At 41.4% G+C, this 19,035-nt stretch overlaps 3 protein-coding genes across 4 annotated transcripts; 1 reads left to right on the forward strand and 2 right to left on the reverse strand.

Annotated features, from left to right (window-relative positions):
- Positions 1-44: 44 nt before the first annotated feature.
- Positions 45-9,671, forward strand: bend3 (BEN domain containing 3). Of its 2 annotated transcripts, XM_067243393.1 has the most exons (7): positions 45-74; positions 2,613-2,863; positions 3,389-3,565; positions 3,707-4,442; positions 5,961-6,015; positions 6,130-6,320; positions 6,481-9,671. In XM_067243393.1, exons 5-7 carry the CDS (start codon positions 5,964-5,966, stop codon positions 8,734-8,736), a joined length of 2,499 nt encoding a protein of 832 aa, XP_067099494.1. In that variant the 5' UTR covers positions 45-74; positions 2,613-2,863; positions 3,389-3,565; positions 3,707-4,442; positions 5,961-5,963; the 3' UTR covers positions 8,737-9,671. The 2 variants fall into 2 exon arrangements, with proteins under 2 accessions (XP_067099494.1, XP_067099495.1); XM_067243394.1 differs by lacking the exons at positions 45-74; positions 2,613-2,863; positions 3,389-3,565; positions 3,707-4,442 and adding an exon at positions 5,173-5,290.
- A 116-nt stretch (positions 9,672-9,787) lies between these two features.
- Positions 9,788-11,613, reverse strand: mtres1 (mitochondrial transcription rescue factor 1). Its single transcript, XM_067243396.1, has 4 exons — positions 11,533-11,613; positions 10,586-11,026; positions 10,375-10,447; positions 9,788-10,178 (listed from the first exon to the last, which is right to left on the reverse strand). Exons 2-4 carry the CDS (start codon positions 11,005-11,007, stop codon positions 9,996-9,998), a joined length of 678 nt encoding a protein of 225 aa, XP_067099497.1. The 5' UTR covers positions 11,008-11,026; positions 11,533-11,613; the 3' UTR covers positions 9,788-9,995.
- A 3,277-nt stretch (positions 11,614-14,890) lies between these two features.
- LOC136949182 (transmembrane protein 151B-like) lies at positions 14,891-17,083 on the reverse strand. Its single transcript, XM_067243395.1, has 2 exons — positions 17,006-17,083; positions 14,891-16,300 (listed from the first exon to the last, which is right to left on the reverse strand). Exons 1-2 carry the CDS (start codon positions 17,081-17,083, stop codon positions 14,891-14,893), a joined length of 1,488 nt encoding a protein of 495 aa, XP_067099496.1.
- Between the last annotated feature and the right edge of the window lie 1,952 nt (positions 17,084-19,035).

Raw genomic sequence — 19,035 nt, forward strand, 5'->3', positions numbered from 1 at the left:
TGGGACGCTGCGCGGGCTGGCGCCAGGGTGCTGGCCTGTGGTTACCCAGGCGCTCTCCACGGGGGACAGCCAAGGTGTGAACCTGGGTGGAGGCGGGGACGTCACCGCCAACCGCCAACCATAGTAGGGTCTGTCTGTCACTCGCAGCCCCGCCTGAAGGGCACGGGGTGGGATGGAGGGAGGGAGAGGAGATAACAGAAGAGGACAGAAGGAGTCAGTGGGAAATACAAGAAATTTAGGGAAAGGGTGTGTAAGGCCTTTGTAACTGCATTTACTGTTCACATTTCTGTCTGTCTGTGTTGTAGTCCTCTCCACCTCGTGTTTCTGGCTGGCTGCTTCTGCAGCAGGTACATAATATAGCCGGGCAAGCCTCTGGCCATTGATAAAATATTTATTGTTGCCTTGAGCGGACAAGAGGAAAGTTAAAGGGACCAAACGTAAAGAGGGAAACAGGAGAGGCTTTGGGTCTTTATACAGGAACTAAAACAAAAGTTTTATTTTTAAATAAAGTATAGATTAAGGTACCAACAGGTGTTAGGATGCTTTATACAGTGGAAGGAGTTCTGTGGATGCAGGTGTTATAGTGTTGCATGGCTGAAAAGTTAATGTTGAGTGATCAAATTATTTTCAAGGCGTACAGTGTGGCCAATTGTACAGTAGTCAAAATGGTTTTAAGTGCCCTGTGTTTTATTCAAGTTATGGGTATAGGTACATGGAGAAAAATGTGAGACTTATATAACAGTTTTGCCACATATGTAATTGTCCTGTCATTTACATCTTTCCTCTACCACAAAATGGCTTACTAACACACTGGAGATAAGACCCTCCAGGCTAGTGAAGGAGAGGAAGTATACATTGTAAACGCCTCTGCAGCTAACAGGAGCCACAGCACAGCATCATGTTATCATACAGCTGAAACAAAACACCGCCTGTCTTGTTCATGGCCAGGATTTTGTGGTTTGACATTCTTCACGTCCTGAGTGCTAGGTTGGCATGAGATCTGCATGTACATAAATATCATTGAGGGGGTAACAGCAGACCAACCCCCATAGACACACACACAGTCCTGTGTGGTGTAATTCCAGCTGGTATGCTGTGGAGAGAGCAAACGCAGCACAATAGATTGTGTTACAGTGTGACTCACTGTCTAGCATGGACACTTGATGATGTTATTGAAAACTGAAATGCAAAATTGCCCACCATGTAGAATTATATCACTTCCACCGCTGACAAATCTGTGAATTGCTCTTTTTCTCTGCTTCATAACGTCACATAGCCTACTATTTTTACAAAGAAAAGTTGAGTAGTATAGAGTGAATTCCCATTTATGAATGTAAAGCAAAGCCACGGACGGGTACAACCAAACAATGAAAAAAACACGTTGGATTGATGTGAGGCGCAAGATCGCAATAGAGATTCGTTGGAAATCGTGTTAAACTGCCGAAGACCTTTGCAAATAATCTTTTTGCGGAACAATTAGCGGATGTGTAAAAGGAAATCGACAATTTTGTTAAATTATGTTACACTCTCAATTAGTCTCGTTATAAATGACCTATCGGTGAACACCTGTTAATGTCATCACATTGCTGACGGTGATGGATGAAATGATTCACTCCAATAGGAACAAAATGCTCTTCTCTCTTCTGCAGACACGAGCATATTGCCCAAAAATGACACTTTAATGAGCTCTGCTCAGTGTTAAGTGTTGAATCCCAACCCCTAGTCGCAAGCTCTCGCTCGAGTGACCCCCGACATGGATTTCTCCGCGCAGGTCTCACGCTTCATTGCCTGACAGATAAGACTGCCACTGAGACAGCTCATTACCCAAATAATGACTATTTCACCATCGTAACAGCAGTTACATTCTCTTGTTATATCCTCCCCATACTGAGACTCTTGTGGTTGGTGACAGACATCGGCTTCTTGAGTGTGTCAATAATTTCTTAAACAAAAAACTAAAACGTACAGAAGCGTTTCCACCATTGGGATTCCGCTTTTCTTTCAATGTTGCAAAGTAGCCTAATTATTCTATTAAATATTTTTATTAAAATAGCCATTATACGACTGTCTCATTTCCACATGTTTGATCCTTTCCGAGAAAAGTTGTGCCTTCGTGCTTGTTATTGTAATGATAGCCTCCTTTGACCAAAGTCGCGGTCGTGTCTAGCACATCAACCACACATTTCTAATTGATAGCTTACACATGTTATTTTTTTTACAGCTGTGCCTAATGAGAAATGTTATGAGTAATAACACGCTTAGATGTAGCATGCATAGACCAACAAAATGTTTTGAAAACTGCCCCAATCTCAGTGAAGGTACACGTAGGCCTATGTGTGCTGTTCAGGTGCACGGGGGAAACACCCAGGACCTGTCCGTGGTGCTGAAATCAGTTTACTAATCAACTTTGCTGACAGTTTCAATAACTCAGAAATACATGTACATTAACTATGTATCCCTATGCATTTTCAAGGCTACATTTTTAAATGGCATTTACCCAGTTGCCTCCTGAGGTGTCTCAGTCATGCAGGTCTTTATGATGATCTTCTAGAATGTGGTCACCTGGCTCAATGTGTTTTCTTTACCTGTTTTTTTTTTATGGCCTGGGGTAGTGACACCAGTCTCCTTGGACTTTTCCTCCTTGTGCCACTTGTTGGTAATGTTGACCTGATACTGTAGGTGTACTCTGGAGTGATATACATGTCTTCCAGGACAGCCCAGTCCACCTTTTCCTCTCTTCCAAACAGGAGGGCCCAAACTGCCTTTCTTTCTCTGGCCTGGATGGGCCCAACCATGGGTCTGGACTCCTCCTCTCTGGCTGCAAGCTCTCTGGCCTCCACAGGGGGGCGTCAAAGGAACAGAGGTCTCATGCAACCTCATGTTCTCCTGTAAACATTTGAGCAGCTGCTGATGGTTGTTGTGTTCATGATCATTGGAATCTGTCTGAGGAATCCATGGTTGCATGTAAACCTATCAGTTGTATTTTGTTTAGTTGTGGAAACTTGTGCTGCAAATTGTTTTTTATGTGTTTATTAATAACAGACATTACATGTCATTGCATCATGCTAAGAAACATGTGATGTCATAATTGCAGTGAATTGTAAAGTGCTGAAGTCATAATTAAACTTTAAAATCAGAGCCCAAAATTCTGTTAAATGTTTGTGGTTTTTACGAAAGAAGGCCACTAACAGCTACCACAACACTAGTAATACTAACAGAGCAAGCATTATACATAATGAACAACTTTGACCAAAGCCACAACTGGGATCAAGATATGGATGAGGCACTGATTTGGCTTTCTTTATAAAACGTGTTATACATTCATTCTACATACATTCTATGTATAATTGTACATTCATCAGCATAATTTCTTGTCTGTATTTCACAGATGACTCAATTTTTCTGGACGCAAATACTCCTTTGATCAATGGGAGGACTTTCCCTCGTACTCTCTCCCGTCTTCCCCTCACCAACAGCAGAATCTGGCCCTGTAATCCCCCTACACCTCCTTGTGCCCCCGTCTGGGATAGACCGGAGGGTGGCTATTTGTTGCAACTACTTTCAGGTAAATGAAAGATGTAATTCCTAAACTGTTTTTCTTATTCACAAAAAAATTACAGAATATGTATATGAATGATGCATGACCCACACAAACACCATCTTATATCTCTACCATTTCTTTCTTACTCTTTCCTCCTCCACTTAGCCAGTGAAGCTGCTACTACCTCTGTGTACTGTGGGTTGAGGCCCTGGGAGTCTCCTGAGCTGATGCCTGAGACCATCATCTCCTCGGGAGGGCTGGATGTGAAGCTGCTTCAGCCTGGCACCGAGCATCTCCAAGCCTCCTATATCCTAAACTTCACTAAGCAGATAGCTAATGAAACGTGCTACCATTGTGTTGGGTGCCAGCTGCTGTGTCCATGTCTGACTGCCCTTCAGGCTCACCTGATATCCAGCTGGGAGCTCCATAGGGGCTGTAGCATCATCTACGAGGCTCTCAGAATGAAAAAGCCAACCGAAGCACTGGTGCAGAAGCCTTTTACGGCTCCTTGACCTCCAGTCTGGCTGTCATACTTTTCCATGACTTCTCATGGTTTTTCCAACATTAAGAAAGGGGATGGAAAAGAGAAGAAATGTCTTCCTAGGAAGAGAGGGAGAGAAGACCATAGATCCACCACTGCTCAGTCTCTGCTTGGACCCACCAAGTTTTGGAGGGGAGAGGAGAGGCAGTCTGGGCCTGCTAGCAAGAGGGGAAGGGAGGAGTTCAGAAGCCCCAGTCCTCAGGCTGGACTCAGCAAGCCTTGGGTTGGAAAGAGTCCCCAGCCTGGGCCTTCCTGGAAGATAGCCAGGAGCAGCCTGCAGGACCTCTCCACTCTGTCTAAAACCACCAAGAGGCTCAGGGAGGAAGAGGAGACAGACGAGGCTGTGATTTCTTGAAAGAGGTATAGGAAGACAAAGTACCTGATGCCTGATTGTTAAGATTTGAAGTTTGGATTAAATAATAATATAATTGACAGTACAATACATTTTGTTTAAGTCATTTAATATGTATGTTCTTAAGGGGTCAGGTTTTTTTTTTTGACAATGATACAAGATGTTCCCCCAAAAAAACTCCCAAAACTTGGGCTCAGGACTATTTGGTCAAACTGTCCACTAAATTCTTTTTTTTTTTTTTTCGGCAGGATGTAGACTTACTTTTTGTCATACAGATGCAAGAGGATCAAATACATTTAACCAAACACAGCTGCAATGTGGTGTCTGATTAGTCACAGTAGACTGTACTTCTAAACATCTGAAGACATAATAGGCAAATATTGGTTAGGTTAATAAAGACAAGAAAAGTTACGATAAACAAAAAAAATTCCTATTAACAATTGTCAAAATATCATTGATTAAGATAAAGTTGTATCTAGGCTATTCAGTGATGATACTTAAATTACTATCTATATTTTATAACTCTGAGCATATATTTAGTATTTGGTGTCTTGTCCCACGTTCAGAAACTTGAACTGCCCCCCCACCCAAAAAAAAAGACTAGAGATTTTACTCAGGGTACCGCTGCAAACACCATACCCACACAGGACACATCCACGCACAGCTGTGCGGAAATGACACAGCAGGGGCGCGCGCCGTCACGTCACGCGAGAGGGCACAGGAAAGAAAAAAAAATAAAGGAACACGAACAACATCTATCCGTGCTGCTAGCTTGCAATAAAATCCCCAGCAGACTATCTGCCGAAATGTTCACCCCACCCTCAATGTTCCTAAAGGACTGCATGAAATCTTAAAGGTGAGCTTGCACCGACGATTCAATCTAGTTTCAGGCTATTCCACCGAGAGTGGGGAAAACTCGTTAACCTCAACAGTAGCATACACTGCCGCGTCATAAAATTCAATAAACAAAACGGCTAGCTAACTACTAACCCTCAATATCAAATAGTTGGTTAGTGTATATAGTCCGATTTATATAGATTGTGCATCATACGGCTACTAGCGTTGGTCAATTGTCGAGAGGACTCGGAACGTTAAAGTGAAAAAGTATGACACCGCTGTGTTCTCTTCTCATGTTTTGGTTTAGTGGGCTTCTAGTGGAGGAATGAGGAAGTGGATGTAACATCAGACCAGAAGTAATAACGTCTCTATTAGACTTAGATCTGATTTTGAGTCATTTTCCTTTGAGTAAATTCAGGACAGTTTAGGTATTGCCCTGATTACATCAACCTTTCAGTTGCATTACAACAAAGCAAAAGTAGGCTACTGAGCTGTAGAGTTATGGGTTCATTTAGTAGGCTATCCTGTAACTATGAACTACAATATTGAATTGAAAATGAAGAAATTAAAATGAACATACATTACTATTGTTGGAATAGTTGTCAATAAGCCTGTACAAGAATAGTACAATGTTTTTGCCACTAATTTAATATAAAAAACTATAAAATATGTCTTCAATGTACCTCTAGGATATGAGTTTCTCCGAGCATGGGGATTCCCCAGGCAGAGAGATGCTTGAGAAGGGTAAGACCTTTATACTTATGTAGCCTAAACATTGTCAGGAAAGGATTAATGTACTTTTAAGTAAAATCCTAAATTGACATGTTGTTCTTTCTGTGTGTGCGTGTGTCTGTTTAGAGAAAAGCCCAAATAAAGAGATTAAGAAGGAGCTAGAGGAATGTGCTGTTTGTGAGAAAGTTGAAGCCCCTGGAGGATGGTCTCATGACACTAGTGAGGCCACTAAACGTCCTGCAGAGACGGACTCCGACGTTATAATTGCTGAAGTGGGCCAGCCTACCAGTAGCAAGAGAGTTAGGGTCTCTCAAGAGGTAAATTGAACATAAATACTAAAAGTTGTCTTCTAGATTGACATTTAATGTATGGTAAAGCTAAATATTTATTTGCATATCAGTTAATGAGTTTTACACTCTTTATCAACGTGTAAAGATTTATCAAGTCCTTGATGCATACATATTATTCTTGTTCCAGGGGCAAAAGTTAATGGAAAAGTTGCCTGAGGATGTCCCCAGGCCTCAGCCACTCTGCCTTACAACTGCTGGAGAGAAGAAAGACCTCAACCAGGAGAAGACTAGGGTCTCTTTCAGGAAGCCCCTCTACAGTATCTCTCACAGGATCACAGAAAAGAGGGTCACGTCAAGCCTAGACCCACATACACACCACGAGGGTGGAGTGAAGCTTAGTTACAGTGGCCTCTTATCCCCAAAGCTGCCCTCCATGGGAGAGCACAGCCGGTGTGAACCTCTCCTCCCTGCCGTGGGTGGGACACTAGGTTCTGCATCCTCAACAGACTCCAACTTTTACCCGTTGATAGAAAAAATGTTTTTTATCCTTAATACTCTGAACTCAAGCATGACACAGCTCCACAGCAAGGTGGATCTACTCTCGCTGGAGGTAACGCGCATCAAGAAACAAATCAAACCCTCAGAGATGGTGACAGAGTTTCAGCCCCCACCAGAGTACTTGCTGACAAGCGAAGAGCTGAGGCAGCTCATGGAGCAGACGTCGACTGCGGGTGAGCTGGGGTGCAGACTGCTGGTTCATCTCTTCCCTGAGCTCTTTAAGGGCACGGAATGCACCCACGGCTGCATAGCCAGCAAAAGAACTCTGGATTCTCTCCACCTGCAGCTCATACGCAACTACGTTGAGGTGTGCTTCCCTCTGGTTAAAAATAACAATATCTGGCAGGATGAATGCCTTTTACAGATCAATGACTTTTTCAATAGCTTCTGGGCTCAGAAGGATATGGAGAGTGGACAGCCAAGCAGGAAACAGACAGTCACAGGCCTTGATATTAAGGCTGAGACCTGCCATTTCATCAACGAAGACGGTCAAGAAGAGCACCTGTCACTAGACACAAATGGACACCAAAACAACCTGGTTGTCTCGGACCTGGTGCATGACACTCAGATCAGGGAGGACCTTGATGAGTTTTCCTCACCTGAGGACTTTGTTATTTTTCTTGTCAATCGTCTTTTCCCGGAGGTGTTTGATGAGGGAAGAATGTCAGAGGGTCAGGGTGGTATCAGTAGTGTGGGACAGTTGATTCTGGACTCAAACAGAATCGAGATCATTCGGAAGTATATGGAGGCAAACTTCCCAGAAGTCCCTGAAGATACCTGGCTGCAGGTATGTGTCCAGCGTATGGAGGATGCCCTGGAGGGTCCTCATAGCAACAGCAGTGAACCTGATCATTTAAATGATGAGAGCTATGACTCCACAAGCCTTCCTGATGACGTCTCCATCATCAAGATTAGTGACCTGTGTGATTTTGAAAGGCCAATTCGGAAGTCTAAAAAGTCCTTGCTCAGCCCAGTCGATTTTGACAAACTGGAGGTGCCTCTGCCAGGTTTTGTTGTTCCTAAGGAGTACCTGCTGTCAAAGGAGCAGCTGAGGAACAACTATGACTGCAGCCTGTCGATAGGTAACTTTGCCTCTCGCCTGTTGGTATTGATGTTTCCCGAGCTCTTCACCTATGAGAACGCACGGAAGCATTACAACTGTAGCGGCTCTCTGGGGAAGAAGCAGCTGGATCCTGTCCGAGTCAACCTGATTCGCCACTATGTACAGTTACTGTACCCACGAGCCAAGAATGACAGGGTCTGGACTTTGGAGTTTGTGGGTAAACTGGACGAGCGGTGCCGGCGACGTGACACAGAACAGAGGAGGTCGTACCAGCAGCAGCGCAAAGTCTATCCTCCAGACTACGAACAAGAGCCTGGAGACTTCTTGATGGTTTGCCAAGAGAACCAGCTGAATACAGATAACTTGCAGAATCCGGACTTTGATATGCCCCCTCTACCTCCTGAGAAAAGTAGCAAAGACTTCTGCAAGATTCCATTGGACGAACTGACTGTGTCAATACCGGACTTCCCTGTGCCTTCTGTCTACCTGCTCTCAGACACAGAGGTGCGGGAAATCGTCCAGCAGAGTCTCTCAGTGGGAAACTTTGCAGCTCGCCTGCTTGTGCGCCTCTTCCCTGAGCTGTTCACCCAGGAGAACCTGCGGCTTCAGTACAACCACTCGGGCGCGTGCAACAAGAAGCAGCTAGACCCAGTGCGCCTCAGGCTCATACGGCACTATGTAGAGGCTGTGTATCCTGTAGACAAAATGGAGGAAGTTTGGCACTATGAATGTGTGCCAAGCATTGATGAACGCTGCCGGCGACCCAACCGTAAAAAATGTGACATATTGAAGAAGGCCAAGAGATCAAGTACTGTGTCCTAGTCACAACGCTGTGCCAACAGGCAACACTTTACTTTTTTTATGAACTTTGCACAAGTGTATATATACGTTGAATAGCATAGTGGAAACTTAACACACACTGTCCTATGTAAAGGGAGGTCATCTTGTTTAATCTTTATGACTTACCATCAGTAGTCTATTCTTATTGGATGTATTTGTATTTTTGACTACAAAGTGTAGTGAAGTACTCTTATCGTTTGATAAAAATGGTAAGACTAGCATATATTTGTATGCCAAAAGAATACTGTCGTTAGCTAATCTAACTCACCATGTTGATAAGCTGTAGCCTTAAAAACAATAACAATATATTTGTAGTAACATTAGTTCAGTCACTAGATGTAAAGTGATCCCAAACCAGTCACTTTTTTTTCATCACAAACATGTTGTAGCAAATGTGCCACCACTGTTTTTAACAATATTTATGTTATACCTTCTTATAGAAGTTTGTACTATAATTCTGTAAACCATGGCAACAGATTGTGTTCATCTATTTGTAATAAAATCACATAACTATCCAGTGTTGTGCTCTTGCAGTGCAATTTTCTCCTTTGTTGGAGTTCAGGTTAAGTGAAAGAAATAGCTATATTGCAGTAGCTAATATAGAGGACCATGATTAAGATACGCTAGGCTTTAATTGAGCTTACTTAATCTTATGTGATCTTTAAATGATTTTGATGTGTCAATCTCTGGTTCCCTAGAGAAGAATATCAAATATGATGACAATAGCTGGTTGGGGGTAAGGACCCCCACTTTTAATTTTTGGATTGACCTGTACCCTTGTGACACCTAATTTTAGAAGCAGTTTCAAACCCAATTGAGAAGTACGCGCAGTATTTTCTACATTACTATTACTACAAGCTTACCAGAAATAATATTTTTGTTTGCCTATACAAATGAGCTCTAATTAAAGACCAATTAAGACCAGCATGAATGGCTTTTGTACTTGTGGTGTCAAATTTTTGGATACGTCTATACATTTTCAAATTTGTATAAACAAAGATAATACTGATTAATAAAAAAAACTAAAGGCTGGTTTCACCATTTAAAAAACACCTGTCCTTTAATACAGTTAATACAGTAATATGTAACCTAATTACACTTTCTGTAATTCTGTCTGATTGAACTTCTGTCATCGGTTATGATAAACCACACATGATGACATGACAAACTATGCTGCTGCTTAAAGGTGTGCTGTAGTCAATGGCAACAGGTATTGGTATAGACTGCTGTTTGTTGGCAAGTCACTGCTTGAAGGCATCCTGCTTTGAGAGTTCTATGTTTTTCCAGCGCCTCAGAACAACTTTGTACTTGTCCCCATCCTTGGATTCACCCAGCATCTTCTTAAGAATCACTCTCATGAGAGTAATGGTGTCAGCCTCATGATTCTCAGACAAAATAAGGTCCAAAGTGTCCCCAACTTTCACCTGATGGAAGAATAAAAGATCAAAACCAAGTTTACAGCACATTGTATTTGCTGTTGTCATGATCATTCTTTTTTAATTATTATTATTTAAGCTGTAAATACAGTCTGTATTCATCCAAAAATAATCTCTCTTAAAATAAGCTTATATACATTTTCCATGAATCTTTCTTGAAAAAAAAATATCTTAGCCAACTCACCAATTTACTTTTCTTTATGAGTTTCTGTCCATTCAACCTAAGCTTGTCGCTGTAGAAGGCATCTTCCAGTTTGCTTAAATTAAACAGAAAATGTTAGCTTGCCCTGTACTGTAAAGGTACATTCAGTAAAACAAATATTAATGTAGGCTTTTTTAACAACAACAGCCTGCTCAAAACATGGTCAATATTATAATACCATGCATACACTCACTTGCGTGCTATGTCAAGTCCAGCTTTCATAATGAGATCATAACGAAAGGACTGCACAAATTTCTCCAAGTCTTTGTAGTCCTTGGGTAAACTGGGATCATCCTCCGGTTCATCTTCATTGTCACTGTCCACAGAATAGTCGTCTTCCTCCTCATCCTCTTTCTGTGTTGCCCTTGGAGCTCCTTTTTTCTTGCTTTTGAACCTTGCGTGTTGAACAGACCAGCTTAATTCTGGGAATTTACGAATGAGAAGTTTGTGAGTTCTATGAGACAGTAAATGTGTGGCACCCAGCACCTGGCGGGAGTGTATTGTCCTTGGGCACCATTCTGTCCAGTGTAGTCCGTGTCCCGGAGTTAGAAGCTGGCGAGGAGTTAGTCTCCCTAACTGCCTAAGAGTCAAGGCTTGTACCAACAAACTCTGCATTGCTTTCCTCCACCTTGAGCTGTGAACACAAAACACTGTGGTCAGAAATCATAAATGGAATAATAATTAATTATATACTTAGAAAATCTGTATGCAAGGATCTCCAAGTGTCAGTGACATAAATACCCATATTATGTATTGGGGAAGCTTAAACTGGCAATCGAAACAGTACTGTACAGTATTAGGTGTAGCTAGCTAGTTACTGTAGCTTGGACCAGGTATATTAGAAGCTAGAGCTAACAACCTACCTAGCAAGACTGGCTATCTTATTTTCATTTGTTTTGGTTTGAAGGGTGACATGCTCTAACAATAAATAGTTGAGTAGCTGGCTAGCTACAGTACTAGAGCTAGAGCTAACTACAGTAGCGTACTACACATGATTGCATTTGACCCTTACCAGCAAATTTAGCCCCTGTGCGTTGCTAGGCTAAACGTTATTTAGCTTAATGTCATGTATTTTGGAACCTTACAAGAGGCGGATATGATTAGTTATTGGTTTATTTAGGCAACTATTTAAAACGTTACCTTAGCTTTTGTTAGGATTCATTCAGCAACTTTGTCGTTGTCCCTTTGTAGCTACATTTCTTGGCAGTGACTTTGAGACGAGGAGGTATATTTCTGCCCTCTGTCGGTGTTCCGGTGAATTCAGTTCCCCTGTTCCCCCTTCCTTGCATGTGCGCGAAATCATGACGTTTTCTCTTGTTGTTTGGTTGAGCTAAATGTGATTTTTACAATCGCGTGTGTTAGCTTATAGTGTACTCTACCTACTTTCCACGAGAGACCACATCACCAGTATCACTGTATTGCGTCCAAAATCATCAGACTATACAGGGGGGAACCACTTCACTCAGGCCTCCAGGGAAATCTGTTCCCCCTATGTTCTCAGTGTAAAAGACTGGTGTATAGATGAAAACTTGTTACACAGCATGATCACAGTAACATACATCACCAGCATCGCTGTATTGCTTTATAAATGGCCAGACTGTAATATACAGGGGGGGATCCACTTTCCTCAGGCCTCCAGGGAAATCAGTTCCTCCTGTGTTCTCAGTGTATAAAACTGGTGTATAGATTAAACTTGTTATAATGATCACAGTAACGTACATAACCAGCATCACTGTAGTGCTTTATAAATGGTCAGACTGTTATATACAGGGGGGAACCACAGCATTAAAGACTGATGTGTAGATGACATTTAACATAGGGGGAACCTCTTTCCTCAGGCCTCCTGGTAAATCTGTTCCCCACATAAAGATCACCGTAAAATACCATCACCAGCATCACTGTATTGCATCCAAAATCATCAGACTGTAATATACAGGGGGAGACCATTTTCCTCAGGCCTCCAGGGAAATCTGTTCCCCCTGTGTTCTCAATGTAAAATGCTTAAAAACAGGAAGTAAATCAGTCTCAATTTTGCATACTTGAGGTAATTTATTTGACTTTTAGTTGCATAATTGTATGTGATCGAGTAACCGAGTACATAATTGCAACCAATTTACAGTTTTTCTCAATGTCAATGTTCTGTTTACATGTAACACACTGCTACAAGAACACATTTACTATGTAAGTCTATTCATAATTGTGAATCTTTTTTCATTTTTCTGTGTACTACAGTATTGCATGATATTACCGCAACTTTTCTCAAAAACTTTTAACTACTGTTGAAATTGTTATCTAAAAAGCTCAGTGTAGCCTACTACACAACAACATTCAAAACTGACAAAACTGAACTTCTTGTATACCAGAATGTCAGTTCTAGTCAAGTAAGCAATCAGACTGACCAAAAATGTTTTACAAACTTGAATATCAACATTTCCAGGGTTATTAACAGCCATGGTGACAAACATCTGAACATCTGGCTCACACAATGAAAAAACAAATTCTAATAATGAGTTGGCATTGGCCAATTTACTGACACAATGACTAAGATTTGAAGCATTAATTTAATGTTTTGGTAGAGTTACTACATTTAGCAGACATGCAATAGTGCTGTGATGTCCCATAAAACAGTGACAATTTCACTCACAGTTTAGAGAAGGTTAAGACTGTTAAAAAAAACTTTAACGATTGAGAACAACTGTAAGCTGGAACACCAACATTCATAACAGTTGCAAATCAACTAGTGTGATTTCAAGTACATAACCATATCACTGCATTTTTACAATGTTGTTAATACAATAGTACAAAATGCTTCATGTGTATCAAATAATTGGAAGCACATTCCCAGTTGTATACCAGTATAGCTACTGGCTTTGGAAAAAAATTGAGGCATACAGCCCTTCAGTTTATCAAATGTACAATCCCACAATCAGAATCTTGTCAGTGTGAGGGAATCTTCTTTACTGCTCACTGTGTGTACTTGCAAGGCAGGGGATATATACAAACAGGCTGCAAGTTATTTTATTATCAATGCCATTATTATTGTGATATGAAGTTGAATTCCATATACGTGGATATTTGTCCTATTTGGAGATGGTTGGGGCATTTGAGTTGATCTGGTGTTCATGGCAGTGTTGACAGAGTAACATGAATATTCAGCAATACTAACACATGGCAAACCTTTCCCAGTCTAAAATCTACTTACCACTGACAGTACAGGAAACAGACATACTTCCATCCCTTCACCTTTTATATTACTTCTGCAAACACATTTTCTTTTTCTCAGAATGCTAGTGACAAAATGGTTATACTTTATTGCTATATTGTGTTATCGCCATTGTGAGCCACATACTATCTTTGATTATTTTTCCTTTTAATGAGAATATTAAATTTTAATTTTCCCCCAAAACTTTTTTTTTACTGAAATTATTACTGCCTCATCCCTTAGCAGTTTAGTTAATATATTTACAGTGAACGTAACCTGTGATTAATAGTATCTTGGCCAGATGGTCGGCAAATTCTGACACTCATTACAGGCTGTCTCATGTTTCTGTATGCACAACACCATAATAATGTTACATCAGGTTTTAAGTGTATTGGATTAGTAAGCATTCTATACATACACACGATACATTGAGAATAACATTGGCTAATTTCCAAATACCAACATTTCATGCAAAATACATTTTTACCATCTGATTAAAGGAACACTAGGTAGGATTTTCTCTGTAAAGGTTTTGTCCCCAATAAACATGTTGTGTAAGCTAATGAAGCCCTCTGAGAGTTGTCACTGCAACAAAGACAGCTCAGTGCCAGTAGAATTTCAATTTATGATTTTTGGAGGATACAGTTGGGTCCAGCCAGTTATATTCCAGCAATCCTGATCAAACCAATCGTATTTGGTGAGGTATATCTTCCACCTTGACTTATGTTGGATCAATCAGACTCAAACTGCAGGAAAGAGTGGGAGTTCAGACAATAATTGGGGCGCTGTTTCTAATCCTAGTGTTCCTTTAAAGGTCAATAAAACATAGTTGGTACATATATATGTTTGTTAATTAAATGTGTGTATAAGAAACATTTGTAAAATGTTTGTCTGGCTTGTGCTAATCACTGATTTCATCATTGAACTCCGAATCTAATGTTTAGCTCATCATTTGGTGAATGGGGAATAGTTGCGTTCCTGTGTCATCTATATATTTTAAAAATGGTTTCACAGAGACTGTAATTTATATACATGTAAGAACAGTACTGCCAGTCCACTGATGGTAGATATGGACACTTGGATAAGTGTGGATGTCAGCTAGTATGCATCTTCAATGGAAGTCTTCCATTCACATATGTATTTAGTCCACAGAGACTTGAATAATAATTTCATTGTATCTGTTATTGACAACAGATAGATAGAATGTAAACCAAAGGATCTTATGAATTGTCTTTGGTGGTTTTCAACTAAGCATATTTGCCTTTATAGACTTGAACACATTTCGCCTTCTATAGGTCATAAGGAAGTCTCAACGCAGGTGCCATTCCTATGGAAGGACCTGTGGCTGTGACAGTTCTCGCTGCAATGGACAATTAGCACGGGAAAGCACAAGGCATCCTGATAGTCAGGTGGGTCCTCGCTCTCAGTGGCCTGTCGATCGGACAAGCAACGTGTGTTCTCGCTCGGGCTCTCCTGATCGTCCAGGCTGCCGCTCCTCCAGAAGCAGCTGCGGCGGGAGCTGTGACGCCGCGCCAGGGAGAAGCGGCTGGAGCTGAAGGGCATGCGTGCGCTGGCCCCCGTGCAGATGCTGAGGGCGCTCCTGGAGAACACAGAGGAGCAGCTGATGGCCCGGTGGCACCGCTCGCAGTTCTGTCGGAAGCCGGCGAAGCCGGTAGAGCACTGGGCCAGGTCCATAAGACCGGCCTCAGAGTAGCTTGGCACCAGCTGCTGGTTGGAGCGAATGTGCCACTCCAGCTCCGTGCTGTCGATGGTGTTGACCCGGGGGATGCGGCGGCAGTATGGTCGTTCATCGCAAGGGGTCACTGGGATGTAGTCCGCGCCGAAGAGCTTCTCCACGCGGAAATGGACGTATGCCGTGCGGCACTCAGTGTATACCCTCAGAGGCCAAGAGAGAGTGAGGAAGGATGCTAGCCAGAATACATAATGGGACAGATACCAGGGGTTGTGATCAGGGTCAGACAACACAATGACATACTCCTTCAGGTCAATGTTTTTCAGGTGCATTCCCTCCCGTGCTTCCATGTAGTCGTCCAGGCCCTCATTATCAGTGAAGAACCTTGCTCTTTGGGTGAGGTAAGAGTTTTCAGACTCGACGTTTGCAAAACTGAAGCACTTGGTGAACCTCAACTTAGTGAGTGCAGACTTCTCAAGGCCGAGCAACTGTTTCGAAACATCCTTCACTCCACAGTGGCTGTACTCAAATTCTGCCTCCGCAACATGGGTGTTAACCCTTTCATGGTAGACCTGAGTGCTTGTGTAGGCATCCCCATTACGGTAACGTGTGACCTGCCGTGTTCGGCGGACATAGTGGTAGCTGATGGCCTTCCACCATATACAGGGTTTGGACTGTTGCATCCTTTGCACACGCTCATAAATGCCCTCCACATCCACTTTGTGCTGCAGCTCGTTCTTAGCATGGTAGTGCCAGCACTCCACCAGGTATACAATGTAGAGCATGCCCAATAAAGCCAGAGGGATATAGATGTAGCCATCAGAGCAAGGGCTGTCATGGTACATCATGGACATCCCTTTGAAGGCACTGTCGAAGGTGAGTCGGGTTACCTTGGTGACATGACACCATACCATGGCCCCTATGCAGCTGTACATGAGCACAGAGAGCACCAGGCATTTCCAGAAGCTCTCCCGGCACAGAGCTTTGCTCAGGGACTGCTTCAGAGGCCTTTGCTGTCAAAACATGCAAAAAGATGAACACAGGCAGAATCAGAACTAAAATAAGTAATTTGGCATTTAACAGTGTTCGGAATTTTAGGTCTCTTTGAATGTTTCAGTCTTTTTCTGTGCCAGATTTATAGATAATACATCAATATGAAAACGGACAAAGACTTTACTTAACCTAACAACAATTACCTACATTTTTATTATAAAAGCTTGTACATTTTATTTTGATCTATATTCCGTAGCTCCCAAATAAACAAATTATTTCAAAGTGTAATGCATTTCACTTGAAACGTCTATTGGTAATTATATATTTGCTCATGGCTCTTTGCTGGTACGTTTAATTACAGAAACCTTATGTGAGAATGGAGATTGTCTGTGTTCTCTATTTTGGCATCACTGCACATTTGAGCAGTAGCCTACTAGTACTACGAACAGATCACTGCCTAAAAACGTTCCCATAATAGAGATTTGGGCTGCAAATGAAGGACTTAAGAGTCATATAGTGTTAAGTAAAATGTATTTGTGCAATAGAACCATCTATAGAACCATCTATAATAAGACTAGATGCTAAATTTTACAATCAGCAGTCCAAAGGCTACAATCCACTTGCAAAACAACTCACTCTGTCAAGCGGTCAGCCAGGCATTGAATAGTCTTCTGCATTTGAATTCTGCAGTCTACACAAACCAGAAGCCAAGACAGTGTGAATACCTCTTCTCTGATGTCCTCCTCGAAAACCGTGGTTGTACTGCTCTCACTCGCTGTTGCAGCCGATGCTGGAGGGGACATGGTGGCATCGAAAATAAAAGGGTGTGAATACCGCTCCAAGGCTTGCCTATCTTGTTCTAATGGTGCAGCGCGAAAAGGCTACATCTACCTAGTCTTTTGACTTAGATAATCTCGTAGGATAAAAAAGACCTACGGAGGTTGTTTTCAAGCAAACTAATCTGTAAAAAAATTGCAGACACTGAATTAAGAAATGCAAACACTCATAATGGCCTAATGAGCACGGATTATAGGCTATATCAATCAATAAAAAATAAAGAGAAAGCATGGCACGAAATACAGTCGCATTTGTCCCGGTATATTGTGGGAATTTAATTCTTATTTGTCTGATCCCATGACTTGAGTAAAGGGTGACCTTGCGGTTCCATCGGTGTGTCGGTTCAGCACCGATGTAAAGTTGGTTCCATATTCGACATTCGACATTCATTTGATATTCGGAAAAGGACAGTGAACAGTCGGGTTAGGGACCGTGGTAAAATTACCAGAATTTGGAAACATTGTCTTTTTTATATGTTCGGCATTAAACCTCAAAGTAACACCAATTAATTGTAATAATTTCGTAGCTCTCATGATGAACACATCCGTGCCTTGAAGGAAGGAGGCTTATACATTTTTTACAAAAGCTATTCTTAAACAGCCTTTAGAGGCGATTACATAAAATGTCATATGTAGGCTGACATTTTCTGACGGGTCTTGAACGGCAAAATAGATCATGGTAAATCAAAACATATTTAACAATTGTATGTTGCATCTCTTTTTAGAGTGAGACCATTCTTCTTGTACTTCCCTTTTGTTGCAATTTGTTACACATTGAGATCCGATCTGCCAATTAGGGTTGAGCGCTCATGAGCTGTATCAGGTTAAGGGGCGTTGTTGTAGAACACATGGTGCTGGGACCGTTCCAGAGAGGGAACTCCCTCATTGTGATCCAATCTCAAACCAGATAAAATGATTTAAGTAGGCCATAATTCATGTATAACTAACCCAACATGGGTATCATGCTTTTTGTTTTGTGTGTGGTGCCAAAAATCTCCACGGACAAGCCAAAAAATAGGTTCTAATGTACTGAATTTAATGTAATTGTTGCAGTTTCTTGCATCACATTAAACATTTAAACGCCCATTGGAGCAGGTGTCAATTTGAAAGATGTGAAGAAATAGAAAAGCCTTTGTGTTCAGTGCAAGCATGTTATTACTGAACAATAACAAAGTTAATCCAAGAATAGCATTTAACAGTTACAAAGTACTTACAAAATTTCAAAATTATATAAAAATTCAACACACATTCATTATCATATGTTCTACTTGTAGGCCTACCTGTTTAATTCTATTTTCCATGAGGGGCACTTGACTGGAACAACTTTGTTCCAGTCAAGTGCCCCTCATGATACGTGCCCTTTTGATACAACTATAAAGAGTTGTATCAAAGATTTTACCAAGTATTTTGTTCACTTTTGGAATAATGCTAATTTGTGTCCTCTAGACTCAAACCAAAATTCAATCCATTTAGACTTTGTCATCAGTATTATTATGAAATGATACCATGGAATAAAGTAAGGCATTCAATATGGTGATCAATGTTAACTTAATATAATGGGAACACTTTTTATGGTTGACTTCAGGTGGATCAAAGTGTGTTAAATTAATAGGATATGTTTATCCATCAGCCCTCAGTAGGTCTCTATCTCAGGGTCTTTTTCTCTGAAGATGTTGGTTGCCACCACGTAGATTCCCCTTTCAAAGTAAAAGGAAGAGAATGTCATTATTGCTAAATAGCAGTGTCAAGATTCACAGTGTTCAAAAAGTACATCAGAACAAAGAGCAAAAGACATCAGTCTACCTTCAGGGCTAATGTACACCTTGAGTTTTGGAATACATCTCCATAGCTCCAGATCCTGACACTCTGAAGCTGCACCTTTCATTGTAATTCACTCTTGCAAGTTTACTTTAGCTTGT

Source organism: Osmerus mordax, chromosome 9 (assembly GCF_038355195.1).
Source record: "Osmerus mordax isolate fOsmMor3 chromosome 9, fOsmMor3.pri, whole genome shotgun sequence".
Lineage (NCBI taxonomy): Eukaryota > Metazoa > Chordata > Actinopteri > Osmeriformes > Osmeridae > Osmerus > Osmerus mordax.